The 27,726-nt window shown below is 45.8% G+C and overlaps 1 protein-coding gene across 4 annotated transcripts in view; it reads right to left on the bottom strand.

Moving 5' to 3' along the window:
* KIF9 (kinesin family member 9) overlaps positions 1–27,711 on the bottom strand; it is a 30,601-nt gene extending 2,890 nt beyond the window's left edge. The window contains exons 1-20 of one of the 4 annotated variants that reach the window (XM_061474453.1): positions 27,593–27,706; positions 26,582–26,725; positions 25,390–25,490; positions 24,593–24,758; positions 23,588–23,694; positions 22,135–22,359; positions 19,877–19,960; positions 19,674–19,766; positions 18,842–18,989; positions 17,954–18,018; positions 16,232–16,309; positions 14,301–14,369; positions 13,759–13,863; positions 12,319–12,374; positions 10,603–10,693; positions 9,865–9,992; positions 8,468–8,650; positions 5,818–6,026; positions 3,754–3,933; positions 2,054–2,169 (exon numbers count right to left, since the gene is read on the bottom strand). In XM_061474453.1, coding sequence (XP_061330437.1) covers positions 2,054–2,169; positions 3,754–3,933; positions 5,818–6,026; positions 8,468–8,650; positions 9,865–9,992; positions 10,603–10,693; positions 12,319–12,374; positions 13,759–13,863; positions 14,301–14,369; positions 16,232–16,309; positions 17,954–18,018; positions 18,842–18,989; positions 19,674–19,766; positions 19,877–19,960; positions 22,135–22,359; positions 23,588–23,694; positions 24,593–24,758; positions 25,390–25,485 — 2,199 coding nt within the window. In that variant the 5' untranslated portion in view covers positions 25,486–25,490; positions 26,582–26,725; positions 27,593–27,706. Of the gene's footprint in view, positions 1–2,053; positions 2,170–3,753; positions 3,934–5,817; positions 6,027–8,467; positions 8,651–9,863; positions 9,993–10,602; positions 10,694–12,318; positions 12,375–13,758; positions 13,864–14,300; positions 14,370–16,231; positions 16,310–17,953; positions 18,019–18,841; positions 18,990–19,673; positions 19,767–19,876; positions 19,961–22,134; positions 22,360–23,587; positions 23,695–24,592; positions 24,759–25,389; positions 25,491–26,581; positions 26,726–27,592 lie in introns of those variants that run through there. The other 3 variants (XR_009747063.1, XM_061474454.1, XM_061474455.1) reach the window with 3 other exon arrangements.
* Between the last annotated feature and the right edge of the window lie 15 nt (positions 27,712–27,726).

Raw genomic sequence — 27,726 nt, 5'->3', positions numbered from 1 at the left:
GGTTCTAAGTAGGAAATAAACCTCCAGAGAAAAATTGAGTGGTTGCCTCCCAGTGCCTCAGTGGAGCCAGTGATGCTGGGAAGCTGCAGTGAACTGCCCAGTAAAAGGAGCAAGAGAAACCAGCACTGAGCCACATTAGCAGGGACACTGTTTATCCTTCCCCTGAAGATTTCTGCCTGTAACATCAGCAACTTGACACAGCTGCAGAACATTGCTAAAACGCATGCTTCATTCATCTTTGGGGTTATAATTGATGTGATGACACGAAATCCAGGGTGGGAAGCCATTAAGGGAGTATTTCTGAGTACATTGAGTAACTTGGGTTAATAGAAGTGACTAGTGATGGATCCTCTTTTCCCCAGAGAGGGACATCCTGGACCCAAGCAGTCAGCTGGGGTTTCCCTGTTGACCTCACTGGAGGGTTGGGGTTTGGTTTTATGCTCTTTCCTATACAGGTCTGCATCTGTATCTGAAAACTTCCACGGTCAATAGATCACAACATTCTGTTTAAAAGTAAACTCAAAATAACTCCACTATTTTTTTTTCATCACGTTATGTTTGTTACTTATACCCTCAAGGGAAACTAATTCAGTAGGATGGGAAGAACCTATCTCTGATCTTTGAAATGCACCACATACCTTTCTAGAAGGGAAGAAGAAAACTGAGATTTACAGTCAAAATAATCAGACACCTGGAGACAAGAGTTCATTTTCTGTTTTCCTTCTAAAAAATTAAAAGCCATTGGCTAGAAATGGGGCTGTGCATTTAGTAAAGATGTCACACAGCTCACATCCTGATTATTCTCTTTCCCAAACACCTGTAGGTACCCCCTGCACCTGATGAGGATGGGCTTCTGGGAGAGACAGACATGACCTGTCCCCTGTAGCTGTTCTCTGCAATTTGCAGAAGTTAAGCAGCAATAATGGAGATGGGTTACACCTACAAAGGGCTGATTCTCCCTCACAGCCAGGGTGGGATTTCACTCTTTTGTTATACACTCACAGAATCCCAGAATGGTTTGGGTTGGAAGGGACCTTAAAGCTCATCCAGTTCCACCCCCCTGCCACAGGCAGGGACACCTTCCACTAGACCAGGTTGCTCCAAGCCCCATCCAACCTGGCCTTGAACACTGCCAGGGATGGGGCAGCCACAGCTTCTCTGGGCAACCTGTGTCAGGGCCTCACCACCCTCACAGGGAAGAACTTCTTCCTCAGATCCCATCTCAATCTCCCCTCTGTCAGTTTAAAGCCATTCCCCCTTGTCCTGTCCCTACCTGCCCTTGTCAAAAGCCCCTCTCCAGCTTTCTTGTTGGCCCCTTTAGGCACTGGAAGCTGCTCCAAGGTCCCCCCAGAGCCTTCTCTTCTCCAGGCTGAACAAGCCCATCTCTCTCAGTCTGTCTCCAGAGCAGAGGTGCTCCAGCCCTCAAAGCACCTTTGTGGCCTCCTCTGGACTCACTCCAACAGGTCATGTTAGACCGAGTGGAGGCGCTGCCACCACATTCCTGTCAAACAGCATGAAGGGTTTGAGCCTGACATTTAACGATGAAGGACAAAACCTGGAATTACTTCGGAGGAGGATAATGCAAAGAAGTGTGGTAAATGAGAAGCTTAAGAGAAATGTGCTTTGTCGGAACTGACAAAAGACCCTGAGCACCCCAAAGTTGTGGTTTCTAAACAGAAGGCTGCCTATGTACCAGTTGCCACAACACAAAACACAATAGTTTAGCTGTACCAACTGGAAACAAGCCTCCCAACTACCCCTTGCACCTCTGGGCAGCGTGCCTGATTCCTGATAGTCAGCAGATGACTGGGTACTTCAGTCACTCTCTCCTATTTTAGCCTCTTCATGGTAAAGCTAATGTGAAAGCAAGATGTATCTCCAGATAGTTGCTCTCTGCATCATAGCAGATAGCATTTCAGTACCAGCCACTCTGCTTGAGAAAGAGGCAGAGACGCCATGTCCTCCTCCTCCTCCCACAGGCTTAGTCGTGCCCTCATTACCATGCCACGTGCAGCTATCAAAGAGAATAAGCAGAGCTGCCAGGAAAGCTCACCAGGCACATGACTCTGTTTATGGGAATCATTCCAGGTCTGATGTTGCCACCAGGCTTCAGAGCTTCCTGCACATCCTTGGGGATAAGGAAAGACTCGTTGTACCAGATCTCAAACTCTGCAAAGCAAAGCAAGGGGCTTTAATGATGGAAAAGACAGGGGTAGATTGCTTCTGTCCATGAATCAGATAGGACTCAGTGCTCGTAAACATTCAGATGGGACCTCAGAACCCCAACATCCTATAGAATCATAGAATAGTTAGGGTTGGAAAGGACCTTAAGATCATCTAGTTCCAACCCCCCTGCTGTGGGCAGGGACACCTCCCACTAAACCATCTCACCCAAGGCTCTGTCCAACCTGGCCTTGAACACCGCCAGGGATGGAGCATTCTTGAGTTTTAACTATTTGGAAAGTTAGTCTAAAAGGACAGGGCACTGTTAGCTGGCATCGGCTGTGCTTAGACAACTGCTGTCTGTCCCTGCTGCCTGTGATGTGGCCGGATCGTGGTAACCGGCCCTGGGGACAGTCCTCTGGGCTTGTGCAGCCCAAGATGCTGTCCGCAAGGTGGCACTGCTCCTGCACCCTGGAGCCATCCTGCCCGGAGCTGGCCATTTTGGGGGTTCAGCATATTTGGGGCTCAGATTTCAATTCCAAATGCTTTCCCCATCCTGTAATAGCCAGTGATAACACACAGCAGGAATTGTGTCCTTATTAATACTGGGCATTTCCCAGACACCTGCTGTGAAACAGCTGTGCTTTGCTCCACAACTCTGGCATGTTCCCCCATGGAGTGGGAGAGCCTGTAGACCCTGAAGAGGGCTTTGCTCCACAGCAGGGACCCCGGGAGCTGAGCTGCTTTCTGTGCCAGGAGTCATGAAGGATAAATAAAGGTTAAACACAGAGCCCTGCTCTTGTGCAGCATGGTGGACATGATGCAATAGCACTGACTTTGTCCCCTGGTTTTAGCTCTGAGATGACCTCTTCACTCAGGGATGACCCAGATATTGAGTGAGTCCCTACCTGTGTGCTTAAACAAACAGCAGATATCTGGAGCATGCAAAAACACCAAACCCAGATCCAGTGGAAACCAGTGGCAGAGTTTCTGCACATGTATGATTTTGTCCCTGTCTATCTCCTGGAACAAGTCGGGCATTTTTTCAGCATGGGATGCACTGATGGATACAAGCTGTGCTCTGGCAAGTTTGTAGAAAATCAAATGTTGCTGTGTGCACAGCATCCAAATGTTTGCAAATCTGGCACTTGTATACCTACTGTCTTCCATCAGACAGGACAAATCCAAAACACAGCAGGACTACAATCCTGTTACAGCAGATTAAAATGGAGTGGCCTGCAGTGCAGTGCACCAGAAATCTGCATGCATCACCCTTGGCAGAGGTGTAACTTGTCCCCATGAGGGTGGTGCTCATGAAGAACACGCTAAAATGATCACTCTGCTTCCTGCCAAGGCACCCATGCTGCAACACTAGAACCTGAATCTCACAGGGGTACAATAGGACACATCCATAGTCCAAGCTAAAGCCCTGGCCCAGTGCAGTTCCTTAGCCACCACCTCGACTAAATGAAATCATCCAGCTCAATGTCCAAATGCAGTCAAGCTTTAAGGTCCCTTCTAACCCACAACATTGTGTGATTCTGATTCTAAACTGGAGACTGTTTGGAAACTGCCCTGGCAAGGCAGTACCTGAGATTAGTCTTTTCCGGCATTTGTTCACCAGATCCTGGCAGTACTCAATTTCTGCCTTCAGGTCCTGCAGTTCAGCATAACTAGACCTGTACTCTTCCTTCAGCTCCTTCAGCTTCATGATGAGTAAAAACTCCTTCTCATCAATTATGATGTGTCCTTTCTCATCAACATACTCTCCTGGAGGGTAAGAAAAGGAAATTAAGGTTTCTTATGAGGGTGGAGAGGAATGAAGAGCAGTCATTATACTCTGAACCACACAGTAGTTACCCAGTTATACTGAGGTTAACCACACAACTGACATTTCCTTAGACACGCTTACTACAAATACAATGCTGCTGAAATTTCTGCTGAACTCCTGAACCCTCTCAGACACCAGTCCTCCCTCAACTGAGGCATGTGCAGTTAAACTTTAAGAGGCCAACAAGAAAGCTGGAGAGGGACTTTTTATAAGAGCCTGTAGGGATAGGACAAAGGGGAATGGCTTTAAACTGACAGAGGGGAGATTGAGATGGGATCTGAGGAAGAAGTTCTTCCCTGTGAGGGTGGTGAGGCCCTGGCACAGGTTGCCCAGAGAAGCTGTGGCTGCCCCATCCCTGGCAGTGTTCAAGGCCAGGTTGGACGGGGCTCAGAGCAACCTGGTCTAGTGGAAGGTGTCCCTGCCCATGGCAGGGGGTTGGAACTGGATGAGCTTTAAGGTCCCTTCCAACCCAAACCATTCTGGGATTCTCTGATTCATGAAGAGGAGGGACCAGGCTGCACAGGAAGACAGCCCACTGGAGGGTATCACAGAGAGCTTTTATGCCTCCTACTGAGAAAGCCCACGGGCAGCCATGGTGAGGGTTTTTGTGACGAAGGGCTGGTCAGCCCTTTAGGGACACTTAAGCCAGTGCTACTGTCCTTTGATAAACATCTCTCAGTTTTTATTACCCTCAAATCAGTTTATTCCTGTGGTTTTCAGCAGCCACAATATACCACTAGTTGGTGAGCAAAGGTTCAAGAAAAGCCATGAAAAGACAGACCCTCGCTTTGATCTGATTTTCTTGTCATTTATCCAGGAGAGCTTTGCATATTTCAGACCCTATGGGAAAAGGCCCCTTGGTGATAAAATTCTCTCTAGAGGAAGAGAAATGGAAACCAGCAGAGGAAACTGGGCCCTCATTCTCTCTTATTTCCCACTAATTGCCTGCCATCCATTAAGGGTGTAGTTTCACAGAACTGAATTATTTTGCTGTACTCCCCACATGCAAGGAGCACCATTGCTACTTCCTCACAGAGCACTCTAGACTGCTCTATTACTAAAGCCATTTGTTTCAGATTTCTCCCCCAGCCCAGAGGCTTTTCTTCTCCACTCCTCTGTAGAGTGCAGCAGCACTGACTCTTGGGAGCCCTGCTGCAGGGAGCATGTAACTTGACACACTTCCTAGTCTCATCCAGGCATATTTCACCTAAAAAACATCTTGCCACAGCAAAGTAGGAAGGCACTTATGCCATATTTTGCTCTAGTACCTTGTAGTTTGGGATTTTGACTTTCATAAATCATGGAATGGTTTGGGTCAGAAGGGACCTTAAAGCTCATCCAGTTCCAATCCTCTGCCATGGGCAAGGACACCTTCCCCGTCCAACCTGGCCTTGAACACTGCCAGGGATGGGGCAGCCACAGCTTCTCTGGGCAATCTGTGCCAGGGCCTAATGAAATGAAGCTATAGGAGACGCATTTCAACCAGATAGGGCAAGCGTGCTACCTAGGATTTCTGCACTGTGCTGACCTGCTTTTGTCAGCAGAATGTTGCCTAATCCATCACAGTATGGGGTGAGGAATCAAGCTGACTGCAGCTCACCTCACCAGTGTAAAGCCTGAGTAGCATGATTCAGTGTGGATGAAGGGTGGAGGACTCAGGTGAAGGACTCAGGTAGCAAAACACAAGCTCAGCTCCAGAGCTGGGGCATAAAGCCTGGCCCTGGCAGGCAGCAGTGGTGGTCCAGTGGTCTCACTACCAGAACTGCTTTGAAACCAGCAGCTCCCCTCTTCTGTCACATTCTTGCTGGCCAGTGTCCACTTACCCTGCTGCCACCGCTCCTGCTGCTGATCCTCCAGAGCCTTTTCGATGCTCTCCATCTCAAGCTTGATGGAGTTGATCTTCTGTGTTACTGTACTTCTTCTCTTCTTCCTGTCAAGTAGGATGCATTTGTTCTCTTTAAAGATCCGGCTGATCTCACTTCCATACTCTGCCTTAAACATCTCAAATGCTGCTGGCTTGGGTGGAGGGGAGCTGCAGCAGAATTCAAACAAAAGGCACATAGACATGGGGAGGTCAGTTCTGCCCTGCAGCACAATAGAGTCCATAGCTGCCATAGCTGATGGTATTCCAAGGTGCCCTCAAATGATCCTCAAAGGATCTCACTGTCCTAGCTGCACCCTGGCACCATCTCTGCACCGACCCTCATACGTGTACCCCAGTACTATTCCCAGAAGAATGAGTTATTAACATAGAAACCACATTCCTTAGGAGATGCCTCAGAACTGAGTCTCCCCTGGAAAGTGGACCTTCAAGGTCTGAATTTTCAGAAAAAAGGTAATTACTATCCCTCCCGATTGTTAAACAGAAGTGCCTTTGCTCTTTCCTTGCTGGATTCCCAGCACAGAGCAGTCAGTCACCTCTGCCAACAAACCCCACAGCTGCATGGGCTCTACAATGCCGCCACCCATGGCTTTGAAGTCTTGCCTATTTAGAAAGACTGAATTCAAAGTGACACATGTCGATCCTGACTTTTCTATGAAATGGCTGTGATGCAAAGGCTTTGATGCTCTGAGGGCTGGAGCACCTCTCCTATGAGAGAGCTGGCCTTGTTCAGCTTGGAGAATAGGCAGCCACTCTTTGATTCTATGATGCAAATGTGTTTCCATGAACACCAGCTCTTAGTTCAACACAAACCACACTAGGCAAAAGGAGAGGCCCTCAGGGGAACATCACACTCCCGTGGATGCTGCTCTGTACTGTATAAGGTTGTTCTTGGTGTGCAAGCTGGATCTGGTAGCAGAAGGTAGCCAGAAGTCTCTTCATTCCTCTGTCCAGACTGGTCAAAGCAAAAGTCTGGTTATTGCCTTTCCCTGATTGACCTCTTCAGGGCATTTTTCAGACTTCTCAAAGGCTGCATCAGACAGCTTTCCCTGTCAAACTGCTGGCATGGCAATGTAAACAACCACCACTGGGCAGACTGCCACAGCTACAGCTTTGACAGCCACCTACCAAGCTACCTGAAGCACTCTGGGTGCCTTACACAGCTGCAGCAGCAGCCTTCGCTGCCAGCCACAGGACTTACAGATTAATACTAAAACACATGCAGAGGTCTTGGAGGAACATGATAACATGTTAAGGTGCTTCAGGAGTAAATTCTCCTGGGACACCTTCATTGTGATGCTCTCCCTGGGCAGCAGGAGCAAGAAAGGAATGGTTGTCTACAGCACAAGCAATGCAGGTGCTCACAATACTTAAGAGCTGCATCGCTTGAGAGCTCTCAGCAAGAAAAGATGATTGATGATGAGAAAACCAGTGTCCTGATCTGGTTTGTAGAGGGCCTTGGCTGAACTCCTGTGAGCTAAACCTCATTCTGTTGAGACCATTCTCCTGGAAAGAGTTCTTTGTCTTGGTACCCTTAGCATTTTTCACCCCATCCACTCATCCAGAACAAAATGCAATTCAGTGCTGCCCTCCCATGCTAAATTCTTGCCTTGCTACAAGCAGCTGGTTGGCGCATTGCTCCAGTTTTGGCCATTTTCCACTCTTCTGTTTTAATATGGTACCTCCTGACATGATCTGTGCAGCTATTGACCCATTTTCATGACTATGTGGGGTTTTGTGGCTGCACATGTGGTGCTTCTGCAATTTTACTATTAGCTAAAGGGCAAAGAGTGCTGTAATTCTCAAAGACTTCCCAATTAATCACAGAGCAGGGACACCTTCCACCAGACCAGGCTGCTCCAAGTCCCATCTAACCTGGCCTTGAACACTGCCAGGGATGGGGCAGCCACAGCTTCTCTGGGCAACCTGTGCCAGAGCCTCACCACCCTCACAGGGAAGAACTTCTTCCTCAGATCTCATCTCAATCTTCTCTCTGTCAGTTTAAAGCCATTCCCCCTTGTCCTGTCTCTACAGGCCCCTGTCAAAAGCTCCTCTCCAGCTTTCTTGTCAGCCTCTTCAGGCACTGCTCTAAGGTGTCCCTGGAGCCTTCTCTTCTCCAGGCTGAATAAGCCCATTTCTCTCAGCCTGTCTCCATAGCAGAGGTGCTCCAGCCCTTGGGACATCTTTGTGGCCTTCTCTGGACTTGCTCCAACAGCTCTATGTCCTTCTTATGCTGGGGCCCCAGAGCTGAACATAGTATTCCAGAATCTGTGGGGCCTCTCAAGAACAGAATAGAAGGAGAGAACCCCCTTCCTAGACATGCTGGCCAAGGCAATGTAATAGAGCAACTAGCTAGGGCAGCACTCAAAGCAGATGGAGAAGATAACCATCACCAACATAATTCAGCACACAGGGTGTCCCTACAACCACTGCTGTCCTACAATGTATTAATGAATCCAAGCAAGCAAGATCTCTGAATCCCTCCTCTTTACTTTGAAGCAGATAGCTGTACTAGGGGAACACAATGCAATCACTTCGGTGTAAACAAACCTCTGGCGAAGGGGATATTCTTCCTCACAGGAAAAGCTTACCTGGGCTGCTGGGAATCCTCCACAGGAGATGGCTTTGAGAGCTCTGCATCAATATTTCCTGTATCCTGGTCCCTTGGTACCTCTTTCACGTCCAGATCCTTAGTGGAAAACATGACCTGACTTTTTGATGGTAAATCCCCTTCCACATCTTTCCAAGAAAGATTGCTCCTCATTCCTTCCTTCCTGGGGGGGGGGAGGGGGAGGTGAACCAGATTAATTAAATTTTTCATGAAACCAGACCTTGCTGCGGGTGCTAGCATTGCTGATTCAAAACACTAGCAGTCTGATGAGGCTCCTACAAAAGCCTGCAGTGAAATACCTACTGACAAGCGGTAAGATCAGCTTTGTTCTCCTCACAAGTCCTTACCTCCTAGAGCTGAGAAATTGCCTTGTGTAGCAAGTAATACAGAATATAGCACAGGCTGGACTAGATCTCTAGAGAAGGATCACAAGGACAAGAGTCCCACCCTGTCTGGAGTGAAGCATGCCTGCAGACAGGATAACCCTCTTTACCTTCAGAGGAACCTACAAACCAAATTCCCCAGGATCTGATCTAACCCACATCAAAATCAACCCCAGCTCTCTGTTCTTTTCCCTCAGCTCACCTCCACAAACACCACCAGCCTTATCTGCAGGGGACAGTGTGACTTCAAAGGGGTACAGGAAAGTGTTTGCTAAGTCTCCTTGCATCTCCCTAAAAAACAGAACTGCACAGAGGAGCCCACTGTGTCATGTGGATACTAATGCCTTGACAATTCCTCTCCTCTGTAATACAAGGACTTAGACCAACATAAGAAGGATATGGAGCTGTTGGAGTGAGTGCAGAGGAGGCCACAAACATGCTCTGAGGGCTGGAGCACCTCTGTTGTGAAGACAGGCTGAGAGAGCTGGGCTTGTTCAGCCTGGAGAAGAGAAGGTTCCAGAGGGACCTTAGAGCAGCTTCCAGTGCCTAAAGGGGCTGACAAGAAATCTGGAGAGGGGCTTTTGACAAGGGCAGGTAGGGACAGGACAAGGGGGAATGGCTTTAAACTGACAGAGGGGAGATTGAGATGAGATCTGAGGAAGAAGTTCTTCTCTGTGAGCAGAAAAAGATCCTTTGATTTATAAAAGTAAGGTCCCCTGCATTGGCTGTTTCTACTACTGCTCCCATGGCCAAAAGCCTCCTCTGCGCTCACTCCAACAGGCCCATGTCCTTCTAAGAGTATGGCTGGTGGCCATAAGGACACCAGAAACCCTTACAGCGTTAGAGGAGCCACAAAAGTTTTACATACTTGTTTAAGTCAGCTTCCTCTCTGTCTTTCCCCATGGGTTGCTGCCAATCACACCTTGACCAAACCTGGTCACTGCGATGACACGTTATCAGAGAAAAGAGAGAGCAGTCTGGCTACTTAACTCACCTGAATGTCTCACCATTCCTTCTGGATTTCTTCTTCCTACCATGTCTGGATGAAGGAGCAGTGCTGGTGTCAAAAGCCTGCTCATCCTCTTCGTGCACCAAATGGCCATCCACATCAACTACACCTGCCTGGAAACAGGAAGAAATAAAACATGGACCAGAAAGCATTAGATTTGTAACTTTCTATACCACAAAAGCTATACAGCCCTTGCCCAACAGTTATTCCATCCTGTTGTATCATCTAATATGGAAATCTGTACACATTAGCAAGTATTCCAAGGAAACACATCTGTAAGAAAGAAGTGAGAACTAAAATAAGGCCAAAATCATCCTCAAATTCATATGCTGAATGTTTCAGCCACTTAGAGGGAGAACAACTTAGGTCTAGTGTCCCAAAAGAAATAAAAGCACCCTCAGAAGTCTGGTGAGGCCCTGGCACAGGCTGCCGAGAGAAGTTGTGGCTGCCCCATCCCTGGCAGTGTTCAAGTCCAGGTTGGATGGGGCTTGGAGCAACCTGATCTAGTGGAAGGTGTCTCTGCCCATGGCAGTGGGTTGGAACTGGATGGTCTTTAAGGTCCCGTCCAAGCCAGACCATTCTGTGATTCTATGGTGATTCTTTGATTTCTGAGCTTCGTATTTCAACAGGGAAAAGTTGAGAACTTGAGGCAATTCATGTTAGAACAGCAAAGGAGCCAATTCTAAGATTGATTCTGGGCGAGGCTTGAGCACCAGACATTACCTTATGAAGAGCAGCAATAGTAACAAAGTCATTTTTGTCTATCAGAGCGTACTTGCTTCGTAATCTCGCCTCCACTTCACACTCCTGTTGACTAGGGGAGAAAACAGCCTCTTACCATTGTGTTCAAGGAGGATTATTTCTTATGTCAAGACCTTTGATAATGCCAATATCAGATTTCCAAAGAAAATCATTTTTTACCTGTGATCTCATTCCCAAACACCCCACCTTCCTCCTTCCATCCTTTCCATAGCTACTGTAACCTTTATTTACTTTCCTCTATTTTCTACAAACTCCCTTAGGCCTCGTACATATAGAAGCTTTCTGATGGCTCTTTTAATACTCTACATAACCTTTTAGTGGTCCAGATCAAACCCTGTTACCTCCATTCAGTGCCATCCCCTTCCTTTAACCTAGTGATTTTTCAAACTGAATGATTTTTTTATGGAAAAGCATTATCAGCAGGCTCAAATACACTATACAAGACTAAACATCCTTAAAGAATCTCCAAGTTAAAAACTACTGAACTCCACTGTTTCAGAACAATAAAATGAGCCCCAAGTTAAAAAAAAAACTAATAGGCAAAATTTTATCATGAAACCCATTTTGTTCTCAGGTCCCAAGGAAAGCCTGACTGCACAGTGTGATGATGTACTATAGACACTTGTGCTCACTCAAGTTTCTCAAGGGCATGCAGCTTCTCTACAGCAATATCCCACTGTCACACTTGTGAGTTGCAACCTCTACTGCCCAGCAAGGTCGTACAGCTTGATGGGGCAGGGACTGCGGGGGTTGCCCTAATACCCTTATTCTTCTTTGTTCTCTTCTATTTCATGACATGCAAGCTGCTTGTCCTCATTTTTAGGAGCCTGTCATTCACCTTCCTTCCTTCCGCAACAACTTTCACCATCCACTGGTGACATTTTCAAACAGGCACTTTCTTGCTTTCTCCGATCCCACACCACACATCAGAGAGCACCTCCCTGAAAACAGCCACAGAACCTTCTTATCATGCTCCTGCAATTGTTTTGTGACCTACCTGTGCCACAATCAAAAAAAACCCAAGTAAACCTGATGACTTCTTGAGGCTGCTGTGGTGAGACCACTTTATATCACCTCATCCTACAAGGTCTGCTTTTTCTTTTGATCTGTTTGCAGAATGCCTTATGCAATGGAGATATGCTCCATGATTAGGGATCCCACACAGTTTATACTCAGTGACAGTATATTTGCCAAGAATTTTTAACCAGTGATGTTCATCCTTGAGAGCCCTTGCACATGATGTATGAGCATTAGAAGTTAGAGGTAATAGTCTTGTGCAGACGCCAGCAGAATTTATCCAGAATTGTGTTTTCCATTACAAGGAGGAAATGGCTTTAAACTGTCAGAGGGGAGATTTAGATGAGATATTAGGAAGAAGCTCTTCCCTGTGAGGGTGCTGAGGCACTGGCACAGGTTGCCCAGAGAAGCTGTGGCTGCCCCATCCCTGGCAGTGCTCAAGACCAAGCTGGATGGGGCTTAGAGCAACCTGGTCTGGTGGAAGGTGTCCCTGCCCAGGGCAGGGGGTTGGAACTGGATGAGCTTTAAGGTCCCTTTCAACCCAGACCAGTCTGAGATTCTATGACTCACCCATATCACTGTAACTGTGATACCACAGACAAAAGCCTGGTAGCATTTCTTGAACCTTACTGTGATATGCATCAACCTTGGATATCTTACCTTAAAATCAGTTTGAACTGCCTGAATACCTCCCGGATTTGCCTGAGGTTCACTATCTGAGGAAAAGAGGTATACAGTGACGATGTAAGCAAGCATCTCTAGGCTGTGGTCAGCTGTACTGATTCAAATATTTCAGACTGCAAGTACTCCACTTTCCATTTGCTGGGTGTCCACGCTCATGCAGGATTACCTTTATCCTGAGAGTCAGGCTGGAGGTGGATACATTGCTCACTCTTAGGAGACTTTTAAAGAGAAAGCAATCTGACAGACTACAGTAAATTCCATTTACTGTACAGCCACTGAGGTAATGAATTAATTATAATAATTTTTAAAATTACATAGATGGCATCTACTCACCTTGCAAATTATGATGCTACTTCTCTTTGCACTGCTGGCCAAGACTGCCTGAGTACTTACACCTGCCAGAGCACTATTGTTAGTCCAATAACTCAAGCCATACTACTCTCTGTTTTGGAGATGATGATCAGAGGCATGGACAAATAAATAATGGGCAGTCTGCAGATGAGCAAGAATCTGCCTCCAGCTCTCCCAAGGTCCGAAAGACTGGCCCACACTATGAAACACACAATCTCTGGTCTCAACTCTCTCTAAAAGATTCTTGAGTGTCACTGAAGACACCCTTCCCTGTGTAAAACTCCTTAGTCCTTCCGTGCTTTCCCTGCTCCACATCACATTTTGCAAGTCAGGTAACACACACCTTCATGTATGCCCTTATTCTGCTCCACTCCTGCCCGCTGGAGGGAGAAAACAGGGACTTTGAGAGAAGACAATAATTACATTAAATAAGAGAAAGTGTCTCAAGTCTTCTGTTCAAACTAAAGGGTTATCTGTTTCGAAAACACTCTTCCAGCAACTTCTGCACTCTTGTCACAGTGGCTTCTGCTCACAACCAAACCAAATTTCACAGTAGCTCTGAATGTGCATTTGCATTTCCATCTTCTTTCATTTTGCTTGTTTTCCTGTTTGCCCAGGCAGGAATATTTGTGTCCACAGGATTTCTGCTGCTTCTTTTCACAAGCATTTTGCAGTCACCAGCTAGTTTCAAGTCAAGAAACCCAGCCTTAATGAACCTGTCTCTGAAAGACTGGACAGGTTTTGGCAACACACCTTGCAAAGATTTAGTTTAACACTGGCAGAGCAAATTTTTGTCATTAATTATTTAAAGAAGTTCCAAATAAACCAACTCAAAAGGTTTCAGGACTGAGGAGAAGTCTCCTCAAGCTTCTGAAAAAGCAAAAATTGAATGAAAACAAAGAGACAGTCCTTAACGCACAAAATAAAAAACAAATTAAATTACTATTCTGTAACACTTTCAAGGTTAAAGACAGCCTCTTCAGAAGACATTTCCATTGCTTCTGTCCCAGAGTAAAATGAGATGGAATCAGTATTTATGTGCTTCTCCACTAGAAAGCTACTTACATCAATTTCATCAATGGCTCCTTTTAGGTATCTATGGACTTGAGACTTAATCTCTTCTATCTGGACGTGAGACAGAGGGTCATAAGTCACCAAAGAACGATTTGCCTGAGAAAAAAGGTGAACAACTGAGTATCAGCAAATCACAAAAAGCTAAGCAAGTGTGATGAACACCTGACGTGGCTCTAATGTGCCCAGGGAAGCCTTGTGTTTAATTTCTGATTGCAACTCCACACATCATCTGAGTTGATAGGACATGGGACGTGGGGACATGCTGGAAGCAATGCATCCCCTGCACATTTCAATCACACAACAGGAGGGCTTCGAGAGTCTGAAAAAAATAGGTGGGGTGGCTAGGGACTGAAGCTACAACACAGTCTCACTAGGATCTTCAGAGCTTTGCCCAAACCCCAAAAGACAGTGCTGAAAGCTGAAGGAAGAATACAGTCATGCTGAGTGCTGAGTTAGCTGATCCTACTGCAAAAGAAAAATCTGGACAAAGCTTTAACTAGGTCCCATCTAAGACACTGCAACCTATTCCTTACCAAGCTGTCATGTACGGCCAGTTCCTGCTTCAGAAAAGCAATCTCCTTCTCCAAAGCCTTCACTGTCCCCTAGCAGGAAAACAAAAGGGTGAGCAAATGACTAAATGCTATTGGAGAAAAAAACCTACAGAAAAGCAACATTAAACTGGCTGCTAAAAGATATCATAGCAATACACCAGCTCCCCCAGGGTTTGCTGTCAGGTTTGCATCAGTGAAGTAGCAGCTCTGGAAATCATTTTGCCTTTCATTAGCTTCCAACAGGACAGCTTCTGTTGTGTCCTCGGTGTACTGCCTGCAGAGTCAGACCAAGCCTTCAAAGGAGGGCCACCTGGCTTTTAATTTCACGCTTTCCTGAGCTGGTACTGTAGGGGCCATCACATTCTGGACTATGAGATACTATCTCAAAAGCAAAGAAGTGTGGAGGTTTCCACCCTGACTCTTACCGAACTCAGCAGGAGTTCTGACATTAACTTTAATAGAGGAGAAAGTCACCTGTGATGTATTTGATTGAATTTCTCCATAACATGGAATATCTTCAAGCATTCACTATTTAGAATGTGTTTTCAGAAAGGTGTGGACACACAAGTCACCTTGGGATTCAGGGAGAATTGGATACTGAGCTGCTTTTTAAGTGATTTGTTGAGCACAATAGCTTTCTTAAAGAAAAGTTAAACACTGCTGGATTGGGAGCAGCCCTAAGGAGAAGGACTTGGTGGTGTTGGTCAATGAGAAGCCAACCCAAGCCATTCTAGGATTCTATGATACTCTTTCAGCTACTCTTTCCCACTCCACACATCTCAGATGAAAGGCACTGAAGAGGAAAAGACAGTTTGTTGCACAGCTTCTTCTGGAAGCCGTTGGAGGAAACTCCACAGCTGTTTTTCTGCTTGCCAGTGAGATTAGACCATGAAATAAGGCAGGGCTCTCACGCGCCACATGTGTTATGGATCAGATGGCTGCAAACTTGTTCCTTGGGCCATTAGTAATTCATAGATTATTTACTGCTGCCAGCTCTGTTTCAGCTGTGAAAGTGCACTCAGGACATCTGAAATAGTATCATCATTTTCTGTAAGTTTTTTCCTAGTTTAAACAAGTTTTGTAATTGTGGCAAAAAAGTTCTTTTACCAGCAGCAATGGGGATAATGCTGTGTAAAGCTACAGGTAGGACTGTAGATCATTTCATAGAACTATAGAATGGTTTGGGTTGGAAAGGACCTTAAAATTCATGCAGCTCCAGCCCCTTCCACTAGACCAGGTTGCTCCAAGCCCCATCCAACGTGGCCTTGAACACTGCCAGGGATGGGGCAGCCACAGCTTCTCTGGGCAACCTGTGCCAGGGACTCACCACCCTCACAGGGAAGAACTTCCTCACATCTCATCTCAGTCTCCCCTCTGTCAGTTTAAAGCCATTCCCCCTCATCCTGTTCTTACCTGCCCTTGTCAAAAGCCCCTCTCCAGTTTTCTTATCAGCCCCTTTAGGCACTGGAAGCTGCTCTAAGGTCCCCCTGGAGCCTTCTCCAGGCTGAACAAGCCCAGCTCTCTTGGCCTGTCTCCGTAGGAGAAGTGCCTAGGAATTTCTCCACAGACCATGGGAGTAGCCCAGAACATAGTATCTCTGCTAAAAGGTCAATCTTATCAGAAAAATGAGGGACTTGTATGCATGCACTTGAAAGAATTACCACATGGCAGCGAAGACATGACCATCTGCATGACTGTAACATGTAGCATATTCAAGGTAACTGTAATTAAATACCAATGAAAAAAGGTTTAATACTAATCCATTTCATCAGTTACCTAAATTTAGCAAATGTCAGCTCAGCTGATGAGTGGTAATTCATTACACTATCAAATCTCTGTTTTTTAAGGTCATTATCTTCAATATTAATGAACCTGACAAAAATTGCCTTCCTCTCTTCCCCTTCTCTACGTACCTCTTGGTCATATGTCTCATTGAGGACTGGCTCTGTCGTGACCCATTTCATTCTGTTAGCAAACCGAAGAGAAGACAACTGAAAAAGATATTAGCAAGGATAGAATTTTCATAGTCTGTTACTTCTTAACCATATCAGATCCCAGAACACAGAAATAAAAAAGCTATTTAACTGAAGGGAGCAATATAGGATTTCTTATTCTGGGATCATATCTTCTAACGCTCAGTGGCTTCTGTGTGATTAGCCAGCTTCAGATGATGTCTTTGTCCTTTCTGTTCTGCCTGTGGACAGCTCTGTGTGTATCAGAGCAGTGATCTCCAAAATACCCACACCCACTTCTCATAAAAACAAGACTTACATCCCAAAACCTCTAAATCACACATCAATGGCCTTCGAGTTTAACTCCTGCAGTTGTGGTATCCTGAGACTAAACCCCTACCACCTGAAAAACCTCCTCTTGATGCAAAGCATAGTTGCTGACTCCTGAGCAATACTGTTCCTAGATGCTATCAGAACACAAGAAGATGATAAAACAACTTTGCCTTGAAAACAACTACCCAACAGATTAATTTGGGTTGGTTTCTTTTGCTACATACAAACATAAATACATACATTTTTCTTGGCAATGAGCAAAGTGATTCCCTTCAAGGATACCACCAGCAGAGCCAGCAGAGATAAAGATGTCACTGTCCCACTCTACTCAGTGCTTGTCAGGCGACTCCTGAAACACTGTGTTCAGTTTTGGCCCCTGCCACACAAAAAAGATGTGGACAGGCCAGAGAGGGTCCAGAGAAGGGCCACAAAGATCATCCAAGGACTGGAAAGCCATGTGAAGAAAGGCTGAGCGAGCTGCACTTGTTCAGCCTACAGAAAAGAAGGCTCATAGGAGACTCTATCATCATGTTCCAGAATTTAAAGGGTGGCTACAAAAAAGATGGAGACTCCCTTTTTACAAGGAGTTTCATGGAAAAGACAAGGGGCAGTGGGCACAAGTTACTCCTGGGGAGATTCCAGTTGCACAGAAGAGGAAAATTTTTCACAATGAGAACAATCAGCCATTGGAATAATCTCCCCAGGGAACTGGTGACTCCCCAGTGCTGGACCCTGTTAAGACTGGGCTGGACCTGGTGCTGGGCCATGTAGCATGGGTCATGCTTTGCCTGTAAAGGTTGAACCAGATGATCCTTGAGGTCCCTTCCAACCTGGGATTGCAGGATTCTGTGATTCTCTGTTACAGATGTGGTTAAGTGGATTCAGTTTACACAGTGAGACTTTTCTCAATTTCATTATTTCACAGGTTAAACCCCCCCCAGTGTTAGGAAGATACTCCCACTTCCTGAAGCAGCAGAAAGCCAGCTCAGCTCTGAACCAGTGCAGTCCCACTGACCTCGTTATACTATGTATCATTCAAATGCATTCGTAGAGTTGAACCATCAATAATTACCACTCCTCAGTGTGCTTAGATTTTAGCTGCTTGTGCCTGCTCTATTTTGGGCTCTCATTTCTTCCCCTGGGCCAGTTACCACTCATCTGTTTGCATCACAAAGCAGATTGGTAAGAGCAATCTCTTCTCTGAGCCTTTGAGATAAGATGAATTAGGCAGGATGTTGCTCTGGGACTCCTGCCATAGCCCTCCAGAGACCAGTCTTTAAACCAAGCTACAGCCAGTTGTAACAGTATCAAGAACAAGAGTCACATTCTGCAGAAATCAGTTTAACTTACAGTGTGTTCCACATGCGCAGCTTCCCCACAGACATTTGCCACTAGAACAGTATTGCAGTTTCTCCCTGGGAAAAATAAAAAAAAATAAATAAAAGAATAATTTTCTAAAAGGCAAATAATATAATTAGGGGGTTCATTGTTTCTTTTTTTTTAATGTATTATGTTCTGTGCTGACTAAAATAAGAGAAAAAAGAGCAACAAAGAACACAGCCAGTTTGTCCTTCTAAAGTTCCCATGGGTCCAGAGACACAGTGGCACAGAATGACTGAAGAATAAAGGCAACAGGCATTTCTCACATGGTGACGATGCAGTAGGAAGACAAGAACACAAACTGTGAAAGCCTGAAATTGAGAAAACTGGAGCAGAGGATTTTGAAATCCCTTGGCCTAAATCTAATAGTGGGGAACCTGGCAGGATGTGGTCCCTGCCTTTCCTAAACACAAGACTCGGCTCAGAAATGCCTTGAACATCACTCTCCTTTCTGATGCCTTTGGTTACACCACACAAACCCCTACAGCCTGTTTTCAACTGCTTTCTCCTCCCATGTCTCCAGCATTCCAGAAGCACAAGCCTGGATTCATGATGTGCCTCAGCTTTGGGTTTATCACCTGCAGCTTGATGCTAATGCAGAAGGGCCTGAAAAGGCTTGTAACATGCTGTTTGGGTTTGTTTGGGTTTTTTGTGGCAGCTTTTTACAGCATTCTAACTAAGGTTTTGTGAATTCCTACTAGTTTGAAGAGTGTGGGCTTTGCACTTTCTCCTGCACCTGCTGTTTTATTTGATGAAGAAAACCAGACATCCTTTGAACAATGGTGAGTTCTGTGTGTTTCTATGTTATGACCGTACAACTAGGAACTGTCGGGGCCTGCTATGATGCACAGCTCTTACCCAGGGAGTCCTTGAGGACGTAAGTGAGCTTGCTCTGCCGGAAGGGGATGTGGTCCCTCTTAGGATCAGCCAGGGCAGTGATGACTTGCTCCAAGAATGACAGAGACTTGTTGATGTACGTGGCCTCCTTCAAAAGCTGTCCTTCAGACTGTAATGCAAGATCAAAAAGCAAAACTTCCACAACACGTACTTCTGGTCTAACTGCAGGAGGGAGCATACTCCTCACTGAGAGTAAAACTCTGTTTGCCTCTGAGGGTAAGGAGCTAATTCAGACCTGATAAATTCATGAGCTAGAGCTTTCTTCAGTTTGAAAACAAGTTTTCAGAGACCTCAATTTTTCATTATAAGTTTGCAAGGACCACTGTCTTTCCCCCAGCAGGGTAAATCATGTTTTGGCATGGGGCTGATGCAGTTTCTACTCTGCTCAATGTAGAATGTCACACAGGACCTGAGAAGCTTTCAGTTGTTGAGCCCTAACACCCTGAGAAACTTTTGATAGTTTACCTGCCGTAACCAGAATTTGCACTGTTGCTGCTGGAATGAAGAGGAAAATCAGAGGCTCTTTGAGAAATTACAGACTCAAATTACATGGGTCTGGGTTGGGTTGGAAAGCAAACGCAGGATAGGAGTCACATGTGGACTTACAAATGATACACAGCAGCTGCAAACAACTGAGCACCTTCTGACATGTTATCATGACTTACAATTTGTCACAGCGTCACCTATTTATCACAGGCTGAATTCTGTTGGGGGGGAAACCTGTAATTTCACCTCCATCTTGTTGATTACTGGGCTCATCACCACAGACTGAAATATTTCTTCCATCACTTACTCCAGACTTGCTCTGTCTCTCTGAGCCTGCCAGATCTATTAAGTTGATCTTAGAGTTAACACATTTGATGTCTGAGAAAAATCTGAAACGAGACTGAGGGAGAAAAGAATATAAACTGTAGACAAAACTGAAATACAGTAAAAACCAGATGTCTAAAGATCCTCAGCCACTGGAGTCCCCAGAAAAACTGCTGAAGCACTTACCTCAATGTAAATAGTAAAGATGCAATGGGACCTGGACGAATGCTTGTTCAGTGCATGCTCTGCTATTACTCTTTTGTTCTCACCCTGCAAATGAAGTCAAAATTCAAACAATGTTTTTAAAATTCTTCATGGGTAGAAATTATAAATCCACACAGTTAAATAAATGGCAATTCAATCTTTGCTCCATACAGACTGTAACTCCAATCAGTTGGTTCACAGAATCACAGAATTGTTAGTGTTGGAAGTGACCTTCCAATCAGCTCATCCAGTTCCAATCCCCTGCCACAGGCAGGGACACCTTCCACTAGACCAGATTGCTCAAAGACCCATCCAACCTGGCCTTGAACACTGCCAGCAATGGGGCAGCCACAGCTTCTCTGGGCAACTGTGCAAGGGCCTCACCTCCCTCACAGGGAAGAACTTCTTCCTCACATCTCACTAAATCTCCCTTATATCAGTTTAAAGCCATTCCCCCTTGTCCTGTCCCTACCTGCCCTTGTAAAAAGCTCCTCTCCAACTTTCTTGTCAGCCCCTTTAGGCACTGAAAGCTGCTCTAAGTTCTCCTCTGAGCCTTCTCTTCTCCAGGCTGAACAATGGTTAGGGCAGTCAGAGTGGGAACTCACCAGGTTTGCCTTGTTTTCTTACTCAAAGGCCTCTCAAAGCACTTCATGGGGGGGGTTGATAAAGGTCACAGTTTACTATAATAATGCCTTTTACTGGAAACTATTTCCACTTTCGATGCTCAGCTCACAGAATTGTGGCTTTTTGAGAAACAGTCAGGCAAGCCTTGCTCAGAGGCAATACCTCCCTGGCTGTTTCAGTTTCTTGAATACTAGAAACCCAAAGCACTCCCCAGGCTTCAAATGTCATAGAAAACTCAAACATACACAATAGCTACAAATCTGTAATGCCTGCTTACAGGAAAAGAAAGTGACATTGAAAATGATGTGGTAACTGTTTGTTAGAAGTGCCAGGCTATCACAGAGCAGTGCTGTCAGGCTGGCAAGACAGAAAAGGAAACAGAAGGCTCTACAGCACAGAAATGCTGCTGTCAATAGGTTTCACAGCCAGAATCTGCCTGGCTCTAAAAGGACGATGACTTTTGAGAGCTGAAAGGTCAGTAACTGGCTCCACGCTAGGCAGTATAAATCCACGAGCAAGAAAGTGAAGAGCTTCAGGTATCAGTACTATCAAGCCCAGTCCACAAATGAAGAATCACAGCATGTGGCCAGGCTCCTCAAAGTCTGGAGCTTTCTCTGTGAACCTCAAACCACAGGCAGAACTCATCTAAGGATGCTGAATGGGTCCCCAGGCCCCACTTGCACTTCTTTTATTAACAGATCTCAAGCTAAGTTACATTATCATTATCCTACTCTTTAAAAAGAAAGAGAGCTCCTGCCAGTCACAGAAGCTGGCTTAGGATACCACAGTCCCATTATTAAAAAGGTAAGTGAAATACTTTGAGGACACCAGGTGGTTCCTGCTATGAATACACTTCCTGCATACAGAACCAATTATTTATTCATGTTTTCCTTAAGAACTAAAGCATCCACAGTAAAAGAAAGATACAGATATAAGTAAGCAAACTCCCTTCACAAATCTAACCACTTGTGTGAACATCCTGCTGTAAAATCTGACTAATGGTACCTATGCCATGATCATCCCAAACTATCTGCCCAAGATGCTACTGCGAAGACTCTTTCCTTGGAACATGGACATAGCTAGGTCAGGCGGTGTGTTTTTTCAAGAAGAAATTCCACTGTAGATCATCTGGTTGGTCTAAAAGGATCCCAAACGTTGGACGCTTTCTACTAAGCCACTCACCAACACCCTTATGTGATAACCAGGGTCATGAAAACAAATCTTTTGGGCTGTCTGGGATCTCAGCCTGCTGATGGGGCCAGTGAGATAAACCTTTTGAAATGAAGGCATTCTGTGGCTGCCTTCTGTATTTTGGTGCTGTCTGAAACCTCCAATGCTACTACGTTCTGTGGTCTCACCCCAGCATGTTTCTTCCATCACTTGACTTGCTCTGGCATAGACTAAAACCAGAATTTCCCCAAGGAGATCTTCCAGAACCTCTGTGCCAGAACATGGGCTACAAGGAGTTACCAACTCTTCTATGCACACAACAAAGGGAACAAAGAGGGCTGAACCTCCCCCCAGCCCTCCTGGCCACCCACCTCCTGCTCTACTGCCTCCTCCCTGTGCTAAGCCAATAAACAATTAGATGAAGTGTAATATTTGTTTTCTCTTGCCTCAAAAAGGAGACTTAGAGCATCTTCTTCGAGGCTAATTTTATGTATAGATAAGCCCTTCACATAAACCCCTTCTGGGCAATCCACAATAGCCATCTGCATGTCACTGCTCCCATCGCTTGTCACGTTGGACAGAAGGTCAAACAAGGTCTCATTGTAGATTTCCAGATAGGATATTCGAACAGTGATGAGTGGATCAGTGGATTGTGCAGTTGCTTTGAAGACCTATACAAAGACAAGGAGTTCGTCAACAGCACTGCTAGTTCACAAACAGAATAATTAGCTATTTATGGTGTCCCAGAAAAGCTATTCATAACTTTCTGAACAGCTATAAGTGCATCCACGTGTGTGTAGCTAATTCCGAACAGGAGTTTCCTGAGGGCTGACAGGGCTAGGTCAACAATTTTAATATGATTTTGCAAAATGGAAGTGATGAAAACAATACTTTTGAATGCCTGCTTACGTTTGAGAAGCAGCAAGTAAACAGGAACAACCTCTGCAAATGACAATAAAGCATAACTACAGAATTCTTTCTGTCTTTGTTTCACAGAATCATCAAATCACTGACTAGTTTGGGTTGGAAGGGAGCTTAAAGCTCATCCACTTCCACCCAACCCTGCCATGGGCAGGGATACCTTCCACTAGACCAGGTTGCTCAAAGACCCATCCAACCTGGCCTTAAACACTGCCAGGGGTAGGGCAGCCACCACTTCTCTGGGCAACCTGTGCAAGGGCCTCACCACCCTCACAGGGAAGAACTTCTTCCTCACATCTCATCTCAATCTCGCTTATCTGAGTTTAAAGCCATTCCCATTGTCCTGTCCCTATATGCCCTTGTCAAAAGCCCCTCTCCAGCTTTCTTGTCAGCCCCTTTAGGCACTGGAAGCTGCTCTAAGGTCTCCCCAGACCTTTCTCTTCTCCAGGGTGGACAAGCCCAGCCCTCTCAGCCTGTCTCCATAGCAGAGGTGCTCCAGCCCGTGGAGCATCTTCGTGTCCTCCTCTGGACTCACTCTAACAGCCCCACGCGCTGCATGTCAGCTGTCTTTGTGGAAGTGGAAAGCATTCTGTGTCACTGCCTAAAGATAAACAGACCTGTCCCCTCAAAGCACTGCTAAGCTTGTGCCTCTGAACAGGGACATATCTATGTAGCAATGGGACTGACAAATCAGCATATTTCCAGCCAACATCATCCCAATGCTCTTAAACGTCATCATTATCAAAGCACAAGGTCATGGTGTAGTTAAACAAATCCAGAAAGTAACTATGTTTTACAGGCTCCTTTAAATCTTTAATGATCTTATCTTACATTAAAAGAATTAAAAAAACCCACTGCTGGAGATAAATTTATAACTTATTCACCATGTTAAAACACTTCTGTGAGTATCAGCAAGAGCTGATACAAGAGATGTCCTGGCTATTTCTTCCAGCTTCTTTTCCCAGTCAGATCCAATACCTGCTGTATAGCTCGTGGTATGATTCCTCGATGCTTGTAATCAGCAGTTGCTCCCATCATGGTGTAAGTTTTACCAGCCCCCGTTTGCCCATAGCACATTATCGTGCCTAGAAAAGATTCAAAAGCAAAAGAATAAACTCTGGAGGTAACCTCTGCATTTCACAAATGGAACATCAACAGGATCTCTCCCTCAGATCAAATCTCCACTTATTGTCAAAATAAGGCCAAGTGCAAGGTCCTACACCCGGGTCAGGGCAATCCCAAGCACAAATAAAGGCTGCAGAAGACTGGATTGTCTCCTAAGGAGAAGGACTTGGGGGTGTTGGTCCATGAGAAGCTCACCATGACCCGGCAGTGTGCACTTGCAGCCCAGAAACCAACCGTGCCCTGGACTGCATCACCAACAGCATGACCAGCAGGTCGAGGGAGGGGATTTTCCCCTTCTAGTCCATGCTAGTGAGATCCCCCCTGCAGCCCTGCATCCAGCTCTGAGGCCCCAACACATGAGAGATGTGGAGCTCTTGGAGCAAGCCCAGAGGAGGCCATGAACATGCTCCAGAGGGCTGGAGCATCTCTGCTATGGAAATAGGCTGAAAGAGCTAAGCTTGTTCAGCCTAGAGAAGAGAAGGCTCCAGTGACACCTTAGAACAGCTTCCAGTGCCTAAAGGGGCCAACAAGAAAGCTGGAGAGGGGCTTTTGACAAGGGCAAGAAGAAAAGAGGGAATGGCTTTAAACTGACAGAGGAGAGATTGAGACGAGATCTGAGGAAGTTCTTTCCTGTGAGAGTGGTGAGGCCCTGGCTCAGGTTGCTCAGAGAAGCTGTGGCTGCCCCATCCCTGGCAGTGTTGAAGGCCAGGTTGGACAGGGCTTGGAGCAACCTGGCCTAGTGGAAGGTGTCCCTGCCTATGGCAGGGGGTTGGAACTGGATGAGCTTTAAGATCCCTTCCAACCCAAACCAGTCTGTGATTCTATCATTCTATGTTAATAAAAATAGCACCAAGTTACCATTATAACCAATTAAAGCTTCGGACACCAATTTCTTTGCCACTGTCTCATAAAGCTGTTCCTGGGAGGTGTTGTGAAGGATGCCATCCATCCTAAAGCTCCAGCTGGTCTGCCTGCTATTCATAGCTTCTTTCTTGGCATCTTTTTTGAGGCAAATCTCTATGCTCTGAAACCCAAAAAGAGAGGAAGTTAACTTTGATAACCATGAAGAGTTTCAGCAATTGTTGTCCAAAAAGAAAAAATACGCACTGAAGACCTGGAGACCAGGAGGAAATGGAGCACAAAGAGCACTATTGTCATACTGAACCTGATGGTATTTTCTGCTAATGTATATTCTAAAAAAAAAAAAAAAAAAAAAAAAAAAAAAAGAGAAAGAAAGGTGGCTCAGCTCATCTGTTTACCCCCCAGTGATGTGTCTGATCTTGTGTCCCAGGGAAATTATGAACTAAGCAAGAGAAGATGAAGGGAGGAACTTGCATAAGGGAGGATAGAAACAGACGGTTCCACAGGTTGGAACTGAAGTTACCACTGGGAATTCCTCAAGGATCAGTCAGAGTCCCAGTCATTTTGAGGATTTACTCTAGTCACTGCATCACCAGAAGTGTGCTTTCCGTAGTCACACTTGCTGATACAAAACCACAAGCCTCTGTCAGCGCAGAGGAGAACAGCAAGCAGGACAAAACAAACAACGTGCACCAAAATGTGTGGCCTTAAGGAGTGGAAGAATTCTGCATTTCAGTGGGCAAAACTGAAACCAAATCCCAAACCTTTCACACGTGCAATCTCTTTTTGTCTACCTTGTTATCTGGCCCAAACTTGATCATATCTTGAGCAAAATCAGCTGTTGGCTTGACTCGCACGAATGCGTGGACTCTCTTTCTTACTAGATACATACTAACTAAAGAGGAAAAAAAGGAAAAATCAACACTGTTGCATTCCCTAAAAAGAAATGTAATGTTATTTGTCATGAAAAGGCAAGATACAGAGTAGTCAAGTTTAAAAATAAAGTGTTGACAAATGTTCAATTGCAGTCTCTATTCTTTATGAAAAGCAACTGTGGGCAACCAGTTGCTGAAAATTCTTTCCAGTATTGTTCTGCTCAGAATGCTGAGTGTGGATACAGAGAATTACTGATCATGATTTCCTCTTGTGTACCAGGCACATTAGTGTTTGACAGCACAAGCTTTCCCTCCTCTCAGGCTTGCAAAGAAAATAATTGCAGGAATATGAGAAGCATTTTCTTTTGTCCAGCGTTTTCAGTGTGTGAAGGCACTTGCAGCCTCCTGGTTTGTAGTGCCTGATCATCCAGAACTCGATTTCAGGCTTCTGAGGTTTTGAGTAAGATGTGCTGTAGGTGAAACCATGCCAAAAGGATCTCAACAACACTGCAAAGGGCTGTGCAGTTGTTGGTATGCAAACACTTCCAGTGCTCTGAACAGCAGTTACCTTGTTTACAGTCTGGATTGATTGTGCACTTCCCATATTTTGGAATTAGAACCCCTTATTTATACTAAGCCATAAGAATATTTTGAAGTTCCTCATGAAGACCTGATCTTAGAGTTTCCAGAAGAAAAAGAAAAAATCATGTGCCTGACAACTGATGAAATTCTTATTTTATTCTGAAGGTCAGTGTGAATGCAGGGAGTGGCTGTCAATACCCAGTGACACTAAAGGATCTGCTGACCAAAGCTGCAGGTGGGCTCACAGGATACATCAAGCTGCTTAAAAAGCTGCTTTAAACCCCTGGAACATGCAGATCCTGTGTTTTCCCCCCACGAATTCCTACAGACAGCCTGTGATCAACAGTTGTGTGATAATCTAGGGACAATTTCTAGTTTCAAACAAAATATTTTCTAATTGTTGTATATTAATCACTGTGCTCTCTCCAGCACCTTATCTCCTGTGACTGCTCTAAAAAGAAACGTAGAACTGTGAGTTGGACCAAGACTTCTCTTTATTTAAAACAGAGGTGAGCATTTGCATGACTACCTGGTAAAGGTAATGTGGGCTCCTTGTACTCTTCCCAGGTGATCTCAGTGATTGCAACACATGACTGCTGTGGAATCCAAAATGGTGCTAAGTTTCCATGCTCACAATCTCTTCAGATTGGGAGACAGTCTTCAAATAAACGATCTGTGAAAAAGCACAGTGATAAAGAAGTGCAAGGAAATCCGCATAAGGATCTCCTCTAAATGACACACACATAAAGCTGCCAAGACATTTGCCAGTACTGTGTGAATAAACACTGAAGCAGCACAGGTACAAGCTGAATGGAAGGAGAAATGGAGCTTTAAAGCTGGGAGACAGCATGGAAATGCCGCTCATCTGGTTATCAGGATTGTAAGAGGTCACAAAACTCTGCTATACAAATAGAATGTTACAGTGGTATGTGCCTTATTTCATAGAATAATAGAATAACAGAATCCCAGACTGGTTTGGGTTGGAATTGACCTTAAAGCTCATCCAGTTCCAACCCTCTGCCACGAGCAGGGACACCTTCCACTAGACCAGGTTGCTCCAAACCCCGTCCAGCCTGGCCTTGGACACCATCCCTGGCAGTGTTCAAGGCCAGGTTGGACGGGGCTTGGAGCAACCTGGTCTAGTGGAAGGTGTCCCTGTCCATGGCAGGGGGTTGGAACTGGATGAGCTTTAAGATCTCTTCCAACCCAAAACAGCTTGTGATTCCGTGACTCTCTAACAGGGAACAGAGGTTTGCCAGGGCCAGCCATTCCCACGGCCTTGCTTTCTGGCGCAGGGGCCAAGGCAGGTGATCTGTCAGGGCCTGGGGTAAAGCGGGGAAAGGATCATCCATGTTGTAGAGAGCAAGGCCTGTGGAGACACCACCTGGGGTGGGGGCAACACAGCCTTGCGGGGCGGGGGACGACGACGAGGTCCTGAGAGGGTTGATGCGGACTGTAGGGCCGGCACTGCCGGGGGAGGCGGGTGGCGACAAGGCCCTGCGGAGGGGCTTGCTCCCGGGGCAGCCCCGCCCACACCTACCTGTGTCCCGCCTCGGCCGGGCCGGGGCGAAGGGCGGCCGCAGCGGTGCCAGGGCTGTGTACACCGTTGCCATGGCAGCCACCTCTTCCGCCCGCTTCCGGAAGAGGGTTATGACGGAAGTGGGCGGGGTGGTG

This window comes from Pezoporus flaviventris, unplaced genomic scaffold (assembly GCF_033815535.1).
Source record: "Pezoporus flaviventris isolate CSIRO_AGI_PZ_B2104156 unplaced genomic scaffold, CSIRO_AGI_Pfla_v1 ptg000079l, whole genome shotgun sequence".
In the NCBI taxonomy this organism is placed as follows: domain Eukaryota; kingdom Metazoa; phylum Chordata; class Aves; order Psittaciformes; family Psittacidae; genus Pezoporus; species Pezoporus flaviventris.
Note: the sequence above shows the minus strand (reverse complement) of the source record. Positions and strands in the feature narration are given on the sequence as shown.